General features: G+C 26.2%; 1 protein-coding gene across 2 annotated transcripts; it reads right to left on the bottom strand.

Annotated features, from left to right (window-relative positions):
- Positions 1–11,978: 11,978 nt before the first annotated feature.
- Positions 11,979–13,484, bottom strand: LOC112272996 (mitogen-activated protein kinase kinase 1a-like). Of its 2 annotated transcripts, none has more exons than XM_090245281.1 (5): positions 13,267–13,484; positions 12,965–13,122; positions 12,602–12,686; positions 12,234–12,464; positions 11,979–12,119 (listed from the first exon to the last, which is right to left on the bottom strand). In XM_090245281.1, exons 2-4 carry the CDS (start codon positions 13,048–13,050, stop codon positions 12,390–12,392), a joined length of 246 nt encoding a protein of 81 aa, XP_090101407.1. In that variant the 5' UTR covers positions 13,051–13,122; positions 13,267–13,484; the 3' UTR covers positions 11,979–12,119; positions 12,234–12,389. The 2 variants fall into 2 exon arrangements, with proteins under 2 accessions (XP_090101407.1, XP_090101406.1); XM_090245280.1 differs by having other exon boundaries at positions 12,965–13,147; positions 13,267–13,449.
- Between the last annotated feature and the right edge of the window lie 5,098 nt (positions 13,485–18,582).

Genomic DNA, 18,582 nt, shown 5'->3' with positions numbered 1-18,582 from the left:
TTCTAGAATATATAAACATCCTTCAAAATATAATAGATTGTTCTTCAATTCAAACTTAGAAGTATCATGAGAATTAGAAGATTTTTTATTTATTTATTATTATTATTATTATTTTTTTTATATATATAAAATAGTTAAGAAGTTCTAAGGATATTATTGATTGGACTTCATTAGGAAAGATTGAATCAATAGGAAACATTGAATTCAATGCTTAAAAATAAATTTACTCTAGTTTTAAAAGGATAGTTTATTATTAATCAAAAGTTAATTTTTTTTCTTTTGGTGTGAGGTAAGAACGTCTAGAAAAGATTTTTGACAAATCTTCTAGTTTTTCTAGCCAATAAATAAGATGAATAAAATTTTAATAAATACATGCTCCATCTAGCTTTGCAATGATTCAAAATACTTGAAATTCTTGTAATATGTATAAATGGTCAATCAACTAGAAGTACCTACGAAATAATGACCACATTCTTAAAATAAAGCCATAATTACAAAAAATTCTTTGATATTGATTTTGTAGATGATTTGTGTTGTTAAATTTTTTTTTGAATAAAAAGATATATAATAAATTTTTTTATGTGCTCCTATTTTTGACAATATTACATCCAAGGTAAAGTCCAATGCATCTATTTTTATAAAAAAAATGCTTTAAAAAAGTCTACATAATACAAAATTACAATTATTATAAAAGTTATCTTTAAAGATTTAAATTCTACTCTAACTTCTTTGTTCTACTCTAATTTGACTTTACAAATCAAACATATAAATGGAATTGTAACTTAAAAAAAATTCTTGATAAAAATCCAATAGTAATTGATAAATTATAAAAAGTATTAGAATTTTTTTTATTTTTCTTAAAATATTCTAATTCATGATAGTCTAAATGTTTTTAGAATGCATCATAAAGTCTTCATATTTAAGAATATATCCATAAAAATTTAGTTTAAATTGTGTAAAAAATACATCTTAATATAAAGTCTTGTTTTTTCTAAGTTTTTATAACACATGATAAATCTGAAGTTTATGCTCTTCTACGTTTTTAGACTAGATTAAAATGCCATCTAGATAATTCTAAAGAACATCATTATTAGATGTTGAAAAAAAAATATATTTTTAAGTTTAAAAAGCATGACATTATATTCAAAATATTCATATTTAGTGTAAAATAAAGTCTTTCATTTATCTTCTTTATTTAAGATTATCAAGTTGTATGTTTCTTATAGATCTATTTTTATACAAATATCTACTTGATATAATTGATAAAAAAGCCTTGATATAAAAATACAAAGTATCTATTCTTTATGGTACTCTTATTAAGTCTTTGATAATCTATATACATTTATAGTAATCCATATTTTTTCTTCATGAACAAGATAGATGCTCTTGTTAGAGATTTTGAATGCTGTATGATGTTTTTAGCTAAGTTTTTATTAATATTCTCTTTGAGTACAAATAACTTGTTTTGTTGGAAGTTGTACATTAGTCCAAATAGCCATTGAGTTCCTACTTTAAGATCAATTAAATAATTATAAGAAAAATGTTTTCAAATAATATTTGAATTTTTGTTTTCAAATATATATATTTTTAAAATTATTGCTTGAAGTTTTTTTTTTATTATTTTTATTTCTTTTAGAAAAAAGTCTGGTCTAAATGACAAAAGATGATAGTTTTTTGCAGCATGCATAAAGGCCCTTGCACCTACAAATAAGAATTTGGTCATACTAAACTTATGGCTTTTTGCTTTATTAACAAGAATCTTGATTATGCTATGAAAAAAAATTAAGATTATAAGAAATCCAATCCATTCAAGGATTGTGCTTTTTTAGCCACAATAAATTTAAAATGATTATATAGAAGAGAGATCTAATAAAATTAAATATTATTAAATTATAATGGCTAGTTTTTTCTAACTTACAAAAATAATTTTATAGATAACAAATTTAAAAGATAAAAGACAACCATTTGTGACTTCTACATGTATAAGCTTAATTTCTTTTATTAAGAATATTTTTTATATTTTAATAAAGTTTTATTCAAAAAAAAATTATAGCTCCTAAATCTAATAAGGTAAAAACTTTCTAAGTTTTAGGTCCTATACAAACATATATCATAAAAAAAAGTGAGAAATTTGAATATAGAATAAGATCTTTAAGGTGTACTTGAAAGTAGTTGAAGATTTTAGTTGCATGGTCTCTATTATAGTTAGACAAACTTATTTTTTGATACATTGTCTTTATTAATTTTCACATGTAATAGCTTAAGAAATAAATTATTTTATTGAGTTTTCTTTTAACATAACAAACTTGATTAATAAGAGTTCTATTTTTTTAATCCAAGTTACAAGCAAGGTTTTGAAATTCAACTATATACATGGTAGTTAATTATGATCATTTTTGTAAACGTAAGAATTGTCTCTTCTATCCTTTTTCAATCATTTTTTTTAAATAAAGCTATAAATAATTCTAAAAATAAATTTAGATCATAAAATATTTACAAATCTTTTTCCATCAAAATTTAAATAAAAAAATAATACTTTTAGATAAGAGCATGTATATAAATTCAACTTACATAAATCAATGAAGATATTAGAAAAGATATAACCTTAGATGAAACTTAATTTGTTGAAGAAATCCTCAAAGTTTTTGATCTTATTTTATTAAACTTCTCCATCATACTAATCTTTGCCTTCTTCACACTTTGTAGCAAGGCTTTTTCAATTCACTTGTAATGTTCATCTACTTGCTTCTTTCAACTACACAACTTCTTTGCATAAACATTAGACATTATTTTTGACTTCTTCTATAGGCATAGAAATAATACTTCTATGGTTGACATTGACAATATGTAAAATTTTCATCTTAAGAGTATTGATAAGCTTGTAAAGATCAACAATAGTTATAAATCTATTTTCACTTCTACTAAATATAGCATGTATAATTTTTCTTTCCATCTCTATAATATACAATATTAACAAATCTATAAGTCAAATTAGTTGAAGGTAAAATATAACTTCTAAAATAAAAAATAAATTCTACAGTGATTGATAATTCAATTTTTATAAAGAAAGAATTAATATTAAAAAATAAAAATATTTATTTAAAGGCAGATAGTATACAACCTTTAAACCACAAAAAGAGAATTGAGGTAATTGACTTACTTCTAAAACAAAACAAAAATAGTTAATTAACACTCATATTAAACTATCAAAGATATGAATAAAAAACAATTAAAGAGTCAATATATTCTTATATCACTGAAAAAGGATAAATATTCATTCAGAGATAGTATAATATCAAAACTAAAATAGCTATTGCCAAAGACAAAAAGACTAGAGACTCTTGAAATAAGTTTAAGAATAAAAAAGATATTGACATGAGTGAAGAAGGCCTCATTTTTGCCTATAAATATATATATATATATATATATATATATATAGGAATTATGCAAAAATATTTTGTAAGACCTTTGACACATGTTTAACTTATGAAGCACATATCTAACTTGCAAGACAAGTTTTATGAGTGTGCCACATGGCCAACTTACACCATGAGTAGCTAACTTATTGGCCAAGTTTTCAATCTATCAATCAAGAGAATAAAATCAAATCCGCTTCTATAAAGCTTTAAGAAACTTCCTCATAAAATATTATATAACTTACATATATTTACTTACTTCTATTTTTTTTTTTTTTTTTTTTTTTTTTTAATTTAACTACTTATTACTATAGGTTATATCTCTAATATTCTTTAATCTTTTAAAAAGTAAAGAATAGACATTATTAGAATAGATTTCTTAATTGTTTAAATGAAAATAGAAGTATTATATCTTTTATTTTTTAATTATAGAATTAAATGAGAAAATCTTTAGAAATAAAATTTAATAATATTCCAATAGCAGCTTAATTTCTTTATAATATATAATTTCTTATTTTGATTTTAAAAAATATTAAATATTTTTTTGAGAATACATATTTTAAATTATAAAATTAAAAATCTAACTACCTTTTTTCTTATCAATGAATAATAATATAGTTTATATCATCTAAAAACATATGTAAAAACTATAAAAATTTATAAATTATCACATAAAACTATTACTAAGGAAATTTTAGATTCAATACTTTTTGAAAGAATAAACATTGAGATACACTTTTGGTCTATAAAACATATAAGATTACTATTAACTTTATTCTATTCCAGTTGATCTAGAATTAAGAAAAAATTATAATCACAAAATTTAAAATACCTTGGAAACTTTGTCTAAATTTTAATTTTAATATTTTTAACTAACTTAACTACCTAAAAGTACAAAAATATTATTATAATAATAAACCATGTCCCAAATACTATTTGATTACATAATGTATATTATTATATACTAATAGGTTTTAAAATTTTCTTGATAAATTTTTAACTATTAATTAGGACCATATTAAGTAATCTAATCAAACTTTAATAATTTTTTTCAACTCAAATATATTTTTATAAATTATTATTTATTTAGATAAATAATTTTCATAAAACATTATTATAGTTTTATTGATTTTTTATCATTTATAATATTTCATAATTTATAAGACTACAAAAGAATGGAATATTAAGTTAGAAAATAATAAGCTAAATATAGTGTTTAAGGAACCTAAGTTAGTATTTTTTATTTTATTTTAATAATATACTTTTCTATCATATTAATATAGTTGCCTATCTAAATAATCAAATTAAAGTTCAATTTGATATTTGTTTGTTAAATATAATAGCTAGTAGTATGTTGGGTTAGAATATTATTGTTGGTGAGGCTAATTCAGATGTATTAAAAAGTATAGACATTATAAAACAAGGTTAATTAGAAGTTCATGTTGTATGTAAATATTGTCAATGTGGTGAGTAAACTTATTTAAAAGTAATATACACATTTTTTTTAAAGTTTAGAAAATTTTATTTTTTAATAAAAAATATAATTTTAATATTATAAGTATCTTATATTATTATTTTAAGAAATCAAGTAGACATAATAACATATCTAATCTAAGAAAAAATTATGTATGAGTTATTAGTAGCAAACTGATAAAGATGCAATATCAATTAAACATGATTTAAATATAGAAAATAAATTAGATATATTTAGCCTATTATTATTAAATATTAAAACTATGTAAAATTATAAAGAAAAAATTCTTTATTTTTTATCATATGGTGTTTTTAGAAATAATTTTATTTAATTTGACACATCAATTACTTCAATGAATTTATGTCTATATTGTGAAAAGTTGTTCAATACTAGATCATACATTTTAGCTAGGAATTTTATTGTTAGCATTATAATACTTTTTGCCTATTAGAACCTTATTACAATTGTTTGAAACAAATCAAATCAATGCTAGTAGTATTTCTAGACAAGTTATTTTATTTTATTTTATTTTATATTTTTTTTAATATATTTAAACAACAATGTTTAAAAAATTTATATTATAACTCATCTAAGATTTCTTGCTTTTCAACAAGACTTATATAGTCCTAGTAGAAAAAATTAAAAAAAAAAAAAATGCTTAAATAAAGTAATAGAGATAAAAAATTGTTGTGCAATATGTAAAGAATTAAAAATTGCCAATTACAAAGTTATATCTATGATTTAAAAATTGACTTTCTATAAAGAATCATGATCTAAGAACCAACACTAAAGAAATTAAAGATCTCCAATTCAAAAAAAAAGTGAAAAAATTAGAACATCAAACATATATTGATTATGCAAGATGTTTATTGATAAATCATAAATACCTAATCACTTCAACCTTCATCAATAGTTATATGAATTCCAAAAGAATTAATATTTGATCCAAGTCAAGTAAGGACAAGAAAAACAATTATATGATGGAGGATGTTTTTTATAAGTTGAAAAATAATATTCCACCAACTAAAATGCTAAAGCATTAGAACATGTTTACAACTAAGACATACTTATGTTTTTGTGCATTACCATAGAAAGTAGAAATCTTTCATGTGATCTTTATAAATGTATAGAAGTTAATCAAATTTTAGAATAACAAACACCTTTTAGAGTATCTTTTAGATTATTGATAGTATATGTATATATATATATATATATATATATATATATATATATATATATTCAACTATTAAATACTAATATTCTATCAAAAAAAGTTTTGAAAATAATTTGATGCAACCATAAATATCAATAAAAAAAATTTAAGAAATTAATTTTTTATTTAAATTTAAAATAGAGAAAAAAATTAATTTTAATAAAATATAGAAATTTCAAATATAATTTCATACGTTACAAAATAAAAAAATGATATTTATTTCTTAATACCAAAAAAAATTCATCTAAAGAAATTCTTTATAACTTAATTTTATTATTATTTAGATGATGTGTTGGTATATTTAAAATTTCCAAAAAAAAAACTATATAATATTTCAAAAATGTATTTAAAATTAATATAATATATAAATTTTAAATTTTAAAATTCAATATTTCTGAATAAATTTTATTATTTATAAAAATAATTATTGAAATTTCGAAAAACATTTAAGCTGCTATAAAATAATAATTTTATAAAATTATATATAATGGTTGTTTTTTCCTTGTATTTTAAATTATATATATTTAGAAGCAAAAAAAATATAATATCTCTTAGTGACTTATAATTTGAATTAATAAAAATAAAATATTCTAATATTTTCTTTCAACTATATATCAATTATAGACTTATTATAAAAATAAATTTATTTAAATTTTTCTGAAAAAATATTTTTATCATATAAAATGTATAAAATCTTATTAATTTAATTTTCTATTTTTAGTTTTCACTATCTAATCAATAAAAAAACAAACTATGTTAATAAGACTTTAATTTTTTTTCATCATAACATTACGACCTCAATATTGCTGAATATTTCTAAAATCTATAATTAAACAAAAAATAGAAGTAAATAGAAAAAATTAGGCATTCTTTCATAAGACAAATATTAAAAAGCTAATGTAGAAGCATCCAACAACTTGGATACTTGTTCTGCAAGCCTCATAGTCCTTAGATCAGTATCACATGGTTCCCATGCTATCTAATATATACAAGAGCTAGACTTATATTATATTTAGTTATATTAATGAACTTTAGTTTATAATTAAATAATCTCTTTATATCATAAACTATTTATTTTGATTCTTTAATATAATAAAAATATATTTATAAAATTATTGATAATACTTTTATACCATTGCACAATTTATTTAAAAAATATCATTTAAAGGTATAATTAATAATATTTTTCTAAAGACTTCAAATCAAAAATTTATTTTAAAAACTCAAAGATATAAAGACATGAAAAAGTCCTATCAAATTGTATTCATACATTTGAGAAACAACTTTTAATACAGAAAGATTTATATTCTTCATGATAAATTTTCCTTATAATTTATAATCTTACAATATAAATATAAATATAAATATATGTTTATGGTATAAATTTTATGACTAAGAAATTTTAGGTTATTTCTACTATAGAAATGACTTCTAAAAAAGATCTTTTAATTTTATTTTTTATATTATTATTTTTTTATCTTGAAAAAAATTACAATAGTGTATATTTTTAGTTTTCTATACATTTTAATAGATTTTGTGATATTTTTTAAAATAAAAATTTCTAATCTGTATTATATGTTGAATTTTAAATATATATATATATATATATATATATATATTAATATATAAGGTATTTAAATATTCTAATGAAATATTAAATTTTTTTATAGTTCTTCTCAAAATCCATTTTTTTAATGTCTTCTAAGAAGATATATATATATATATATATATATATATATATATTGGTGTAAAACTCGAACTTAAAATTATTTAATTAGGAAGAGAAGTTCTTTTCATGTCAATGCGTCTGAAATATAAATGAAAAGAAAAAACACCTTTTCTAACCAAGTTAATCATAGAATAAAAAATCTAAAAGATCTTGTAAGTTTTAATTTTTAATTTTTTATAAAGTCTTTATAGCTTATCAAATAGATACATGCTAAGGTTGTGGTAAAAGTTTTCCATAAAAGGAGCCTATAAAAAGAATTGATAAGAGATGAGTATTGATAGAAATTAGTACTAACTTTCAAAAAACTATAATTTTAAAAAACATCTAAATAAAATTTAAATATTTTATGAAATTCTAAGAATTTGAATCTTTATTAATTACTCTTTTCGTATTTATTTCACATATTTATCTCTCATAGTTGTTTTATTCAGTTATAGGTACATTTTTATTATAACACCTTCTCTTCTTTCCTTTGCTCCTCCATAGGTGACTATTAGATCCAATTTGGATGCTATTCAAAGCTTTCCAAGACATTTCTTATACAAAAAAGTAACTTAGAAAATATTTTATTTAATTATATTTATAAACTTAATTATAGATTATTTATTTAGATTTAAAAAATAAATTTTAGATTAAAATTTTGAATATTAACATTTATTAAATATATCAGTGATTAATTAATTTTAATATTTTTACTAAAAATAACTTTAGTAATCTTCTAACATTTAAAAAGTAATTAAAATTTTACATATTTTATAAGAACTTTTGAATCTTCACTATAGTTTTTATCTTTAGGTTTTTTTACTTAATATTTAATTTTTTTATAGATTTATATTTTTTCTTTAAATATTCTTTAGATATTTTAGATTTTTTTAAAAAATAAAATAAAATAAAATTTATTTATTTTTATTTTTCATATTTGTAACTTTTTTGGCAGTTCTTTAGTCAATATCTTAATTCATAGTTGTTTGTATTTTTTAATTTTTTTCTAAAATTCAATAAAACAATGCCTTAAGAAAATCTAGATGGTTTATTGCCCAAAATAATAATAATTACACAAAAAAATTAATTCTACTTTTAAATACTTTCTTCACACAAAATGTTGATAGTTTTGAATAAAAGCTACGACTCTTTATGTCCTTGACATTCCAAATAGAAGAACTTTTACACATACAATTTAAATTTAAAAAGAAATAACACAATTTAGAAACTTTAATATATAAGATAGGTGAGTGCATTATTATTATAACAAATGAGGTCTTAAGATCAATTCAACTTGTTTTTGGTGATCCCATTTTCTAGATTTTATTTCTATATTAATATGCACCAATGAATTTCATTATATAATATATTTCGTGTGCGTTTCTTCCCGAGGTTTCATGTCGTCAGATTTCTTAGAGTCGTTTTCTGTGAGGATTTTCCTTCGTTGAATTAGTGCTGTAGTTGCTGGGAGTTGTAGAGGCGTAGATCGGCCATGTTTGTGTTGAATTGTGACGTTGCTGAGTGTTCGGAGGAGCTGGAAGATGCGCAGGAGGAGCTGTGTATAGATTGATTTCTGTCTGTCTGAGAATGTGGTGAAGGATTTCAGTGAGTGCTGTTCAGGGGGGGTTGTGGAGCACATGAAGAAAATATCGCATGTGTTCAGTAGAAGGAAAATCCTACTGATGTGGTTGTTTGAGCATAATTTACGGGAAGGATTCGATTGTATAATTTTCGCATTCATCATGATTCACATGTGAGTACTGGATTAAAGTAGTAAGAATTCACGAGATACCTGTGTGATTTGTATTGAAGGTAAAGATGCATTTAATGTATACAACTTTCCAAAGCCAATTTCCTGTTTCAATCGGTTTCATGTACGTTCTGTGAATACGAAGGAAACCGTGTGGAAATGAAGTCACTTGTTGCAGCCATGAAAATCAAGCACTTCATTGTGTAGAGAAACTTCTGCTAAGGAACATATATTAGTCGTATGAACAGCAAGAAGAATGTAATAAGAATTGTGGTAAGTTTTTTTTTCTTTTTTTTTCTTAATATTGTTTATTGTTTCTTTTCATTTGTTTTAATTTACTACGACGTACTTATATGCAGCAACATGGCTTACTCCGTCTACGAGTAGACATTCGTATTTCAGTCAAACATTTTATGGTCATGTTTTGATTCGATTAAGCCATGGATCGGGTAAACTCAAAGCCTTTAAAGAAAATTAAGCAAATTGGTATGTATCCTTTAGTTTACGCAGCACCCTGTGATTTGCGTTTTGGTGTTGAGCTCTGGAACAGTGTTGTGTTAGTATAGGCTCCTGACAAAATTAGACCAATGGAAAGTTCGTGACTCTTGACGCTCTGAGGAACTAGATACTGATGCCTCATCTACCTTGTCCTTTGACCAGTGACAGCTTTGGTTCTGCATTTGATTTTTGTTTCTAATCATCAGCTGTATCATAACCTCATCAGATCGCGTTCCCGGAGATCCAGCAGGATTCACGACTTGGGGGACTGCAATGCACCTTGATTACCTGACGGCATTAGTAATCTACTGTAGTAAGGCACAGGTCTCAATTTTGAAAACACTTGGGTTTTTCTAGGTGCATGATGATCACACTTGAAATTCAATGTGCCGTGACTTACGTTGATATTAAATGTCATGGCCCGATAATTCCAATTAACTGGTACTTGGTGGGATGCTTCCTCTCGACCATGAAGACCTTGCCTTTGTGGATAGCCGTAACGTTGCATCGCAGCCATGGCACGATCTTCCGACTAGTGAGTTGCACACTTTTGTTACATACTCATTACTGACGTGTACAGCTACGTGTCTCATATAGATGGTGATGCAAGTTCCTCAGTTCATGACTTTTCACCCAGGCAGCTGAGACATGCTGAATGAACACCGCAACACGGTGGCAGTCACTTGGCCTGGAGTCAAGGGTCTCCCTATTTTTTCAAAAGCTGCGATTTCCACAACGAAGACTAAACTGATCGTGGATAATATTTCACGTATACAACGAAATCTTAGCTTCTGTGATTGGAAATGTTTACCCGAATTATGATAAATGAGGGCCATCTAAAAGGTCACTTCAACGATATTAGTAAACTTGCTTCACGACCTTGGATGCCACTGGAACTTTTACCCACAGAAGCGGTATGAAGTAGGAAAATAATGCAGCGAGGGGGTTTGGACACCGTTTACACCTGCATTGCAAGCAGCACCAGAAGAAGAACCCCCGCCAAGTGAGGTGGTTTACACACTAAAAAACGCTTTTACAACTTCGTCAGCAACACCATCAGCACTGTCATGGCTAACTTGACCCTATCTGAGCTTTCCACGAATCTTTACAAAAGAAACGCTAATATCAAAGTCACAAATGCCCACATCGGCTTCGTCCCACTTTTGTGAGCAACTGCGATGTAGGCAAGAGGTAGCGGCGGAGGTAGCGATTTGGCCAATCCATGTTCTTCCTAGCTATACTTATTCACGAATGGGTGGTTCCGCAGCACCACCGAAGTAGCCGTGTTAGCAAAATGCCCAGCTAGAGAAATAATTAGTGAAACTGAAGCTACATTAAGTTGCAACTTTGATAGTCGGTAAGAGCACGAACCAATAATTCTGTTGCCGTGGGTCGGCACTGAGGATCTTTCTGCAAGCTGCCAAAGCATAAGAAAGAGGTTTCTCAATCAGTAACCAAGTCTGCAAGAAAAGCTAGCGGAAAAATGGAAATCTAGTACAAAGAATGCACCGACTAAGCTACATGCAAGAAAACTAAGAACGCACTAACTGAATCCAATAGCTTACCAAGCTGAAATGAAAGAACAATTTCTGGGGAGAATTGGTCCGCAGGAGCAACAGGGGCAGGCTGACCAACAATAACTTCACAAAGATCAAACATGTTCCACCATACATTCAAGTGAACGAGGTAACCGGAGATGGTATTGAAAAGAAGATTCAGTACCTTTAAGAGACGATTTAGCAATTAATTGTAGCCACATTGTCAAGGTCTAGTGTTTGGTTTTGTGATGCTTACTGACTTCTGAACTCATGCAAAATAAGCACTAGATAAGGCAGTGAACGATCAGAAGAAAAACTGGGTTCAGCACCACTTACAGATATATAAACAAGGGTAATCACGAACCTGTCCTCCCGAGTCGTTGAGTTGGCCAGAACAGCACCAACACCAAATTCGGAGATCTTCACCTCGTCCTTGCGATTTTATGGAGGTTTGAAGGTTTGATATCTCCGTGAATTATGTGCCGAGTTTTCTTGAATGTACACGAGCCCTTGCAAAACCTTCTCAACAAAGTAACTTGCTCAGGCAAGTGTCCATTTTCTAGATAGATTCCAAGTGAAAACCTTCAAGCAGAAAACAGGAGGCGAAATAGGTGCTGCTATTAGATAACATACTTGCTTGCAAACAACCGCCAAGTTTGGCTCCGGGAAACACTTTGGTTCCAGTTCCTCCATGATGTCGGCAAGAGAACCCGCATCCACGTACTCCAAAACAATAGATATGGACCCATTGTTATAAAACGCATCGTGGCACATTACAACATTTGGGCATTACGATGCGTGGTTGGCTTTCAGCTCTTGCAAGATCTGCTTACATGTTGTTTCTTCCCTGTGCATAGGGATCACCTGCAACCCACCATCGCCGGGTGTAATTTCCGAAGACGAGAAATTGAGATGACTTGCTACGATTTGCGTTCATGCTTCTAGCTATCTATCTATCTATAAGAAGAATAGGATATGGCAGGAGAGATATAATTTCTCACTGTGGATGTCTCAGTTTGCGACACAACCCGGATCCCTTCTTTGTTGAGCATGATATCGTCATCTTGGAACGTATCACTCGCAGTCCTGAAAGCATTATACAAGATGAATTCACTGTCAGGTTTCAGCTATACCACACAACGGAGGATAGAACTGCAAATCTTAACATCGTGGGGAATTGGGCACAATTCCGGACGCCGAAGCTGGGGTAAAGTTCGCGTCTAATCAGTGGTGAGCTAGCAACAACACAATCATCTCCGGTAAATTTGCTAAGTGGAGAACAAGGGGCTTCTAGAATCAGTGCAAGAGGGTGGAATTGGATTCTTGTCATGAAATGGTCATGGTGTGTAAGAATCCAAGCTTACACGTAGTCGGATATGGCACTTTCCTCGGGGACGTTCACAAGGAGGTCCGAATTACTTCCCTTCAACTCCCCACCGGCCCGAATCATACCACCAATCTCTCTCTCTCTCTCTCTCTCTCTCTCTCATACTCCCTCTCACAGGATCAAATCCTCGACCACCTAATTCAACCAACAAAGATCCAAACTTAAGGATCAAAGCAACAAACACCGTCAGAAGACAAAGCCATGGCTTACCGCTACATGGTGATCATGAAAAAATAACAGGAAAACAAACAAAACTCATCAAATCCCACAGTTGCTTACCGCGCTCGAAACTGTCGGTAATCACGTCAGTCGCTTGCAAATCTTGGAGCAGATTGCAACCGAGAGTTGTATAACAGTAATCTTAGAGAGCATGACCTTTGACAGATCTAAGTGAAGAGGAAGGAGAGAGAGAGAGAGAGAGGTGGAAATTACAAAGTCGTTTGAAACTATACGAACAACACTAGTTCCATGATGACGCTTCTCCTCTAGAAACTAGAAAAAGTTTTGTGGAGGATTAGGAAGACTTCAGGCCCTCGTAGATAAGTGGTTTCGATACCTCCAGGGCGTGCTTCTGTGGCTGATTGGTAGGTAAAACTCACTCCTTGGAAAAAAAACATAACAATTGAGGTCCCAGAGGTTCGGTTTACAAATACGCAGTAAAAACCCACAGAACCTGCAAATAGTACATTCTACAAATAAGCGTTCTTGGCCTGATTTTGTTAATGTTTTGTTGCCTTCCCTATTTTCCATAAATCTACATGTTAACGTGGTGATGGAGGGTTTTGAGCTCCGCTAGTATGAAGAAGCCTTACTGGGGGCGTAGCCAGAGGGAGGAAGAAAAAAAAATCAGCGTTCACTCTCCATCCGGAACCAAGAAAACAAAACCTGCAGCCTGAAGAAATAAAAAAGTTGTTTCTTTTCAAACTGAATGAGTTACTAAGAAGCTCTGTGTAATTTATTTATTTATTTATTTATTTATTTTTTGTTGTAGCTTCACTCTCTTGTGTTTAGAAGTGGATTTGACTCATTGACACAAAGATTTTTCAATCCTTTGCTCTAATCACTTGAGCTATCCAAACAAAAATAAATAAATAAATAAATAACTATGTATACTTCTAGTTTGTTGGTTATACAAAAATTATTAAGTACAAATGCATATCTAGGCCATCAAATATCTACTTCCAATTTTCAAGAATATCTATAAAGATTAAGAAATAAAATAGCTATTATTAATATAGATAAAACCTTTATATATTTACAAAAGGCTTGTAATTTGATTGAATCTATTATTTGTGAAAATAGCCATTTTTTTATTAGTAAATATTGATCCAAAATATTATAAAATAATTCAATAAATGAAAAAAAACCAATTAGAGCTACATCAATTATAAATGGATTTGAAGATTTTTAACCAATTGCAACTATATGAAAAATGTACAAAAATAATTTAAATTTTTTTTGTACATTCCAAATTAAAAGATGCTTCTATTAGGTTAAAACTACCTTCTGAATCATTTAATGCATGCCTAAGTTTATTGTCATTTTAATTGCTATAATAGTCCTAATGGTTGTGAATTTAATAACAGATACAAAATGTCCACTATGATATAAATCTATCACTTATATAAAATTGTAAAGACATGAATCATGAAGAATCAAAGGATTAAATACTCTTATATCACTTGAAGAGAGTAGATATTTACTCAAAGATAATACAATATTAGAACTACCATGGCTATTATGAAAGATAAAAAAAAACTAGAAACTCTTGAAATAAGACTTGAAATAAGACTAGAAATAAGAAAGGTGTTGACAAGAATAAAGAAGGCTTCACTCTTGCCATTATATATATTATCTAACTAAGAGCTAAGTAGCAATATTCTATAAGACCTTCAACATGTATTCAATTTGCTGAACTTATATCTAACTTGCAAGATAATTTTCTATATGCGTAATATATGGCCAACTTGTTGACTAAGTTTTCAAGTTAATAATTAACTATAAATATACATAAAATCAAATTTATATCTAAAAAGCTTTTTCACAAGATATTATCAAATCTACCTATATTTGGCTTCTATCTTATAATTCTTATTTAAGTAATTATATATGTCCATGACATTATCTTTCCTCCTCTTCTCCTCTTATTTTCTTCCTTCTAGAGACAAGTTCTATGAAGAGTGGTAATTATGTGTTTAAGAAGTAAAAGATATAACATATTATATTTGTCACATATTTAGATCTTTGTTCCTTTTACAAGTAGTTGATAGGTCCTCTCAACCATTAATAGTTTCTTATATCAAGGCACAAAGACTATTCTATTATTTGATCATTATTAAAGCCTTCATAATTTTCTTCAAATAAAACATGAAGAACATCATTGAGAGTGGTTACTATCTCCAATAATATTATTAAACATTGGAAGTCTCTTCTAAAATCGTGATACCAAACATATTATATTTCACTATCTATTCAAAGAAGAATATGTTGTTCTTGATGGTTTTTATTCCTATTATGTGATCTTGAAAGTTGTCACAATTTTAATGCATTGTTTGATAACTTAATAATCAATAAATTATGAATTAAATATGTTGGTTTTTGATTCTTCATATTTTTAGTGCCAAAAATAAATACAAATCACAAATAAAGGTAGAAGATAGAATTCAATCTTTATTTAATCTCGTTTCTTTTGTAGTTATAAATTACTTGATTCTTTATTTTGATTTTGATAGATGTCATTGATGAAAAACATCAATCCTTTTTGCTACATTGGCAAGCTTTTTGATTAGCTTTCATATGAGTTTAGTAATATCATATTTGCACCATTATACAAAATATTCAAACATACTTCAGTGCTGCTTTAAATCTAAGACTTCTTCAACTTCAAACTTGTGATTATTGTCCATATTTATAGAAGGAAGTGATATTTATCTTCTTCTTGGTATATTGATTGTCATATATGGCTAAAAAAAAGAAACATGGAACACAAGATGGATCTTTATAGACTTTGGTAGGTGTAATCAATAAGTAATTGGATTGATTTATTCACAAATAAAAAATGGTCTAAATCTATGGTAATCCAACTTGTGATAATAGGCAATAAGTCTTGATATTACAAAATAATTATACCTTATTGCCAACATTAAACTGAGGTTGTTCTTTGTAATAGACATATGTGTTGATCTTTTGTCATTTTTGAACCTCTTTTATTTGTGCCTTTATTTTTGTATGTAGCTTTGATAAATAATTTTTCAAATCTTATTCTAAAGAATTATTAACTTTTGAAAAGTCAAAAATATCAAGTTTTAGATCATAATCATAATTTGTATAAAAAAAAAATATTAAGTAGAAAAATAGACTTTATTATTGTAAGAAAGCTTTGCCAATAGTAAAAAAATTGTCCAATCATTTTGATGGTAGTTGATGGTAAATATCAAATATTGCTTCAAAACTTGATTTACTTATTTTATTTTTCTAACAATTTGAAGATGGAAAATCAAAGATAGTTTTATGTTCACATTCAATATTTTGAAAAAGATTTTTCTAAACCTAGATACAAATTGAATTCTTCTATTTGATATAATATTCTTTGAAAATCTATGATAGCATTAAATATTATCAAAAATAGTTTTTAGTTATTTTTGCACTTATAATAGTTTTTATATATGATATAAAATATGCCATTTTGGTCAAAAAATCTACTATTGAGAATATAAGTCATAAAAACTTGAAATTTTAAGATCTTTGATAAAATCTATAAAATAATTAAGTTTGAAGGAAAATAAGTAAGTTGAAAGAAAATTTAATAATATTAAATGTTACTAAAATATAATATCTATTAATTGTTATATCTAAAAAAAAATTAAGATCATAGATGGTTATGTTAAAAGATAACAAATAACCATCTATGACTTCTAAATATATGGAGATAATTTTCTTAATCAAAGATATTTTTTATTTTTTAATAATTCTTTTGCCTTTGAAATAAGCCAAGACTTATGAATCTAACAAAGCAAAGACTTTGTAATTTTTTGGTCCTAAAAAATCTTCTATTTTAAATTAAGGTAAAGAATCTAAAAAGAATATAAGACCTTTATTAGGTATTGCACAAGTTTCAAACTTCATGGTTCTTATTATAGTTGAAGAAACTTATTTTTTAATACATTATTTTCTTTGGAAACCATGCTCTTTATTTTACAATTGCATTACTTCTTTGGACAATATTGAGCAATGTACTTGGATTCTCTACATTATAAGTACAAATCCTCTTGACAATGTGAAGTTTTTTCTTGTTGAATGAAAAATTTGAAACATATTGTCTCAATATGTATAGATTCCAATCTTGATGAATAAATTTTTAAAAACTTAAAAGTTTTTGTCATGATTTTATTTATTCCTTTTTAATCAAATCTTTGATCTTTGCATCTTTCAAAAAATTACTTATTATATATAATGGCTTAAATAATAAATTATTTCAATGAATATGTTTTTAATATTGTCAATAGAAAATCTTTGACATTATCTTTTAATCCATATCAAAGTTATTTAACTAGTATTTTATCATTGCAATCCATGTCACAAGCAAGGTTGTAGAACTTAGTAGCATATATAGTGGCTAAACGTGATTCTTGACATAAAGATAGGAATTTGATCTTTGCTACCATTTTTTGATTATTTATTTTTTAAACATGGCTATAAATACTTTTAAGAATGAATTTGAATTATAGAAGAGTCATGAATATTTTTCCATCAAAAATATAAACTAATAAAGAGCAATTCCAGATAGAAGTGTACCTATGAATCAAACTTGAATAAATCCATTACTTTATTGAGAAGAATGAAATCTTAAATAATGCATTATTTGTTATAGAAATGCCCAAAAGTTTGACCTTCTTTTATCAAACTTCTTTGATATATTGATTCTAGCTTCTTTTATACTTATAATTACAAGACTTCTAAAATTCAATAAAAAGGTTGATCTACTTACTTTTCTTAATTGCATAACTTCTTGACGTAGACATTGAATTTTATTATTAAATTCTATAGACATAATAATAATACTTCCATGGTTGAAATTGATGATATGTAAGATTTCCATCCTAAAAATGTTCACAAATTTGTGAAGATTTGAACTAGTTGCAAAGCTATTTTTATTTTTACCAAGTATAGTATCTATAATTGTTTCTTCTATCTCTACAATAAATAACTTCAACAAATCTACAAGTCAAGTTAGAAGAAGGTAATTTACAACAACTAATATCAAATAAAAATTGCCATAAAAAATATTTTTTTTTTAAAAAAAATATTAAATTAAAAGTATATAATCTGTATTTTTTAAAATACAACAAAAAAGTAGAATAATCCATTCACTTGTAAAACAAAATAATAAATTAATATACTTATCAAAATATCAAGAATATAAATCATAAAGAATCAAAGAGTCGATACAGTCTTATATCACCAATAGATAATAGATAATTATCCAAAGATAATATAATATTAAAATTAAAATGATTATTACTAAAAAAATAAAGAAAAATAAAGAAAAATTAATAAAATAAAATAAAATATTATTAAAATAAAAATATTTTATTA

This window comes from Physcomitrium patens, chromosome 20, assembly GCF_059467195.1.
Source record: "Physcomitrium patens ecotype Gransden chromosome 20, ASM5946719v1, whole genome shotgun sequence".
In the NCBI taxonomy this organism is placed as follows: Eukaryota; Viridiplantae; Streptophyta; class Bryopsida; order Funariales; family Funariaceae; genus Physcomitrium; species Physcomitrium patens.
The sequence above is the reverse complement of the archived record's forward strand: the minus strand, read 5'-3'. Positions and strand labels throughout refer to the sequence as shown.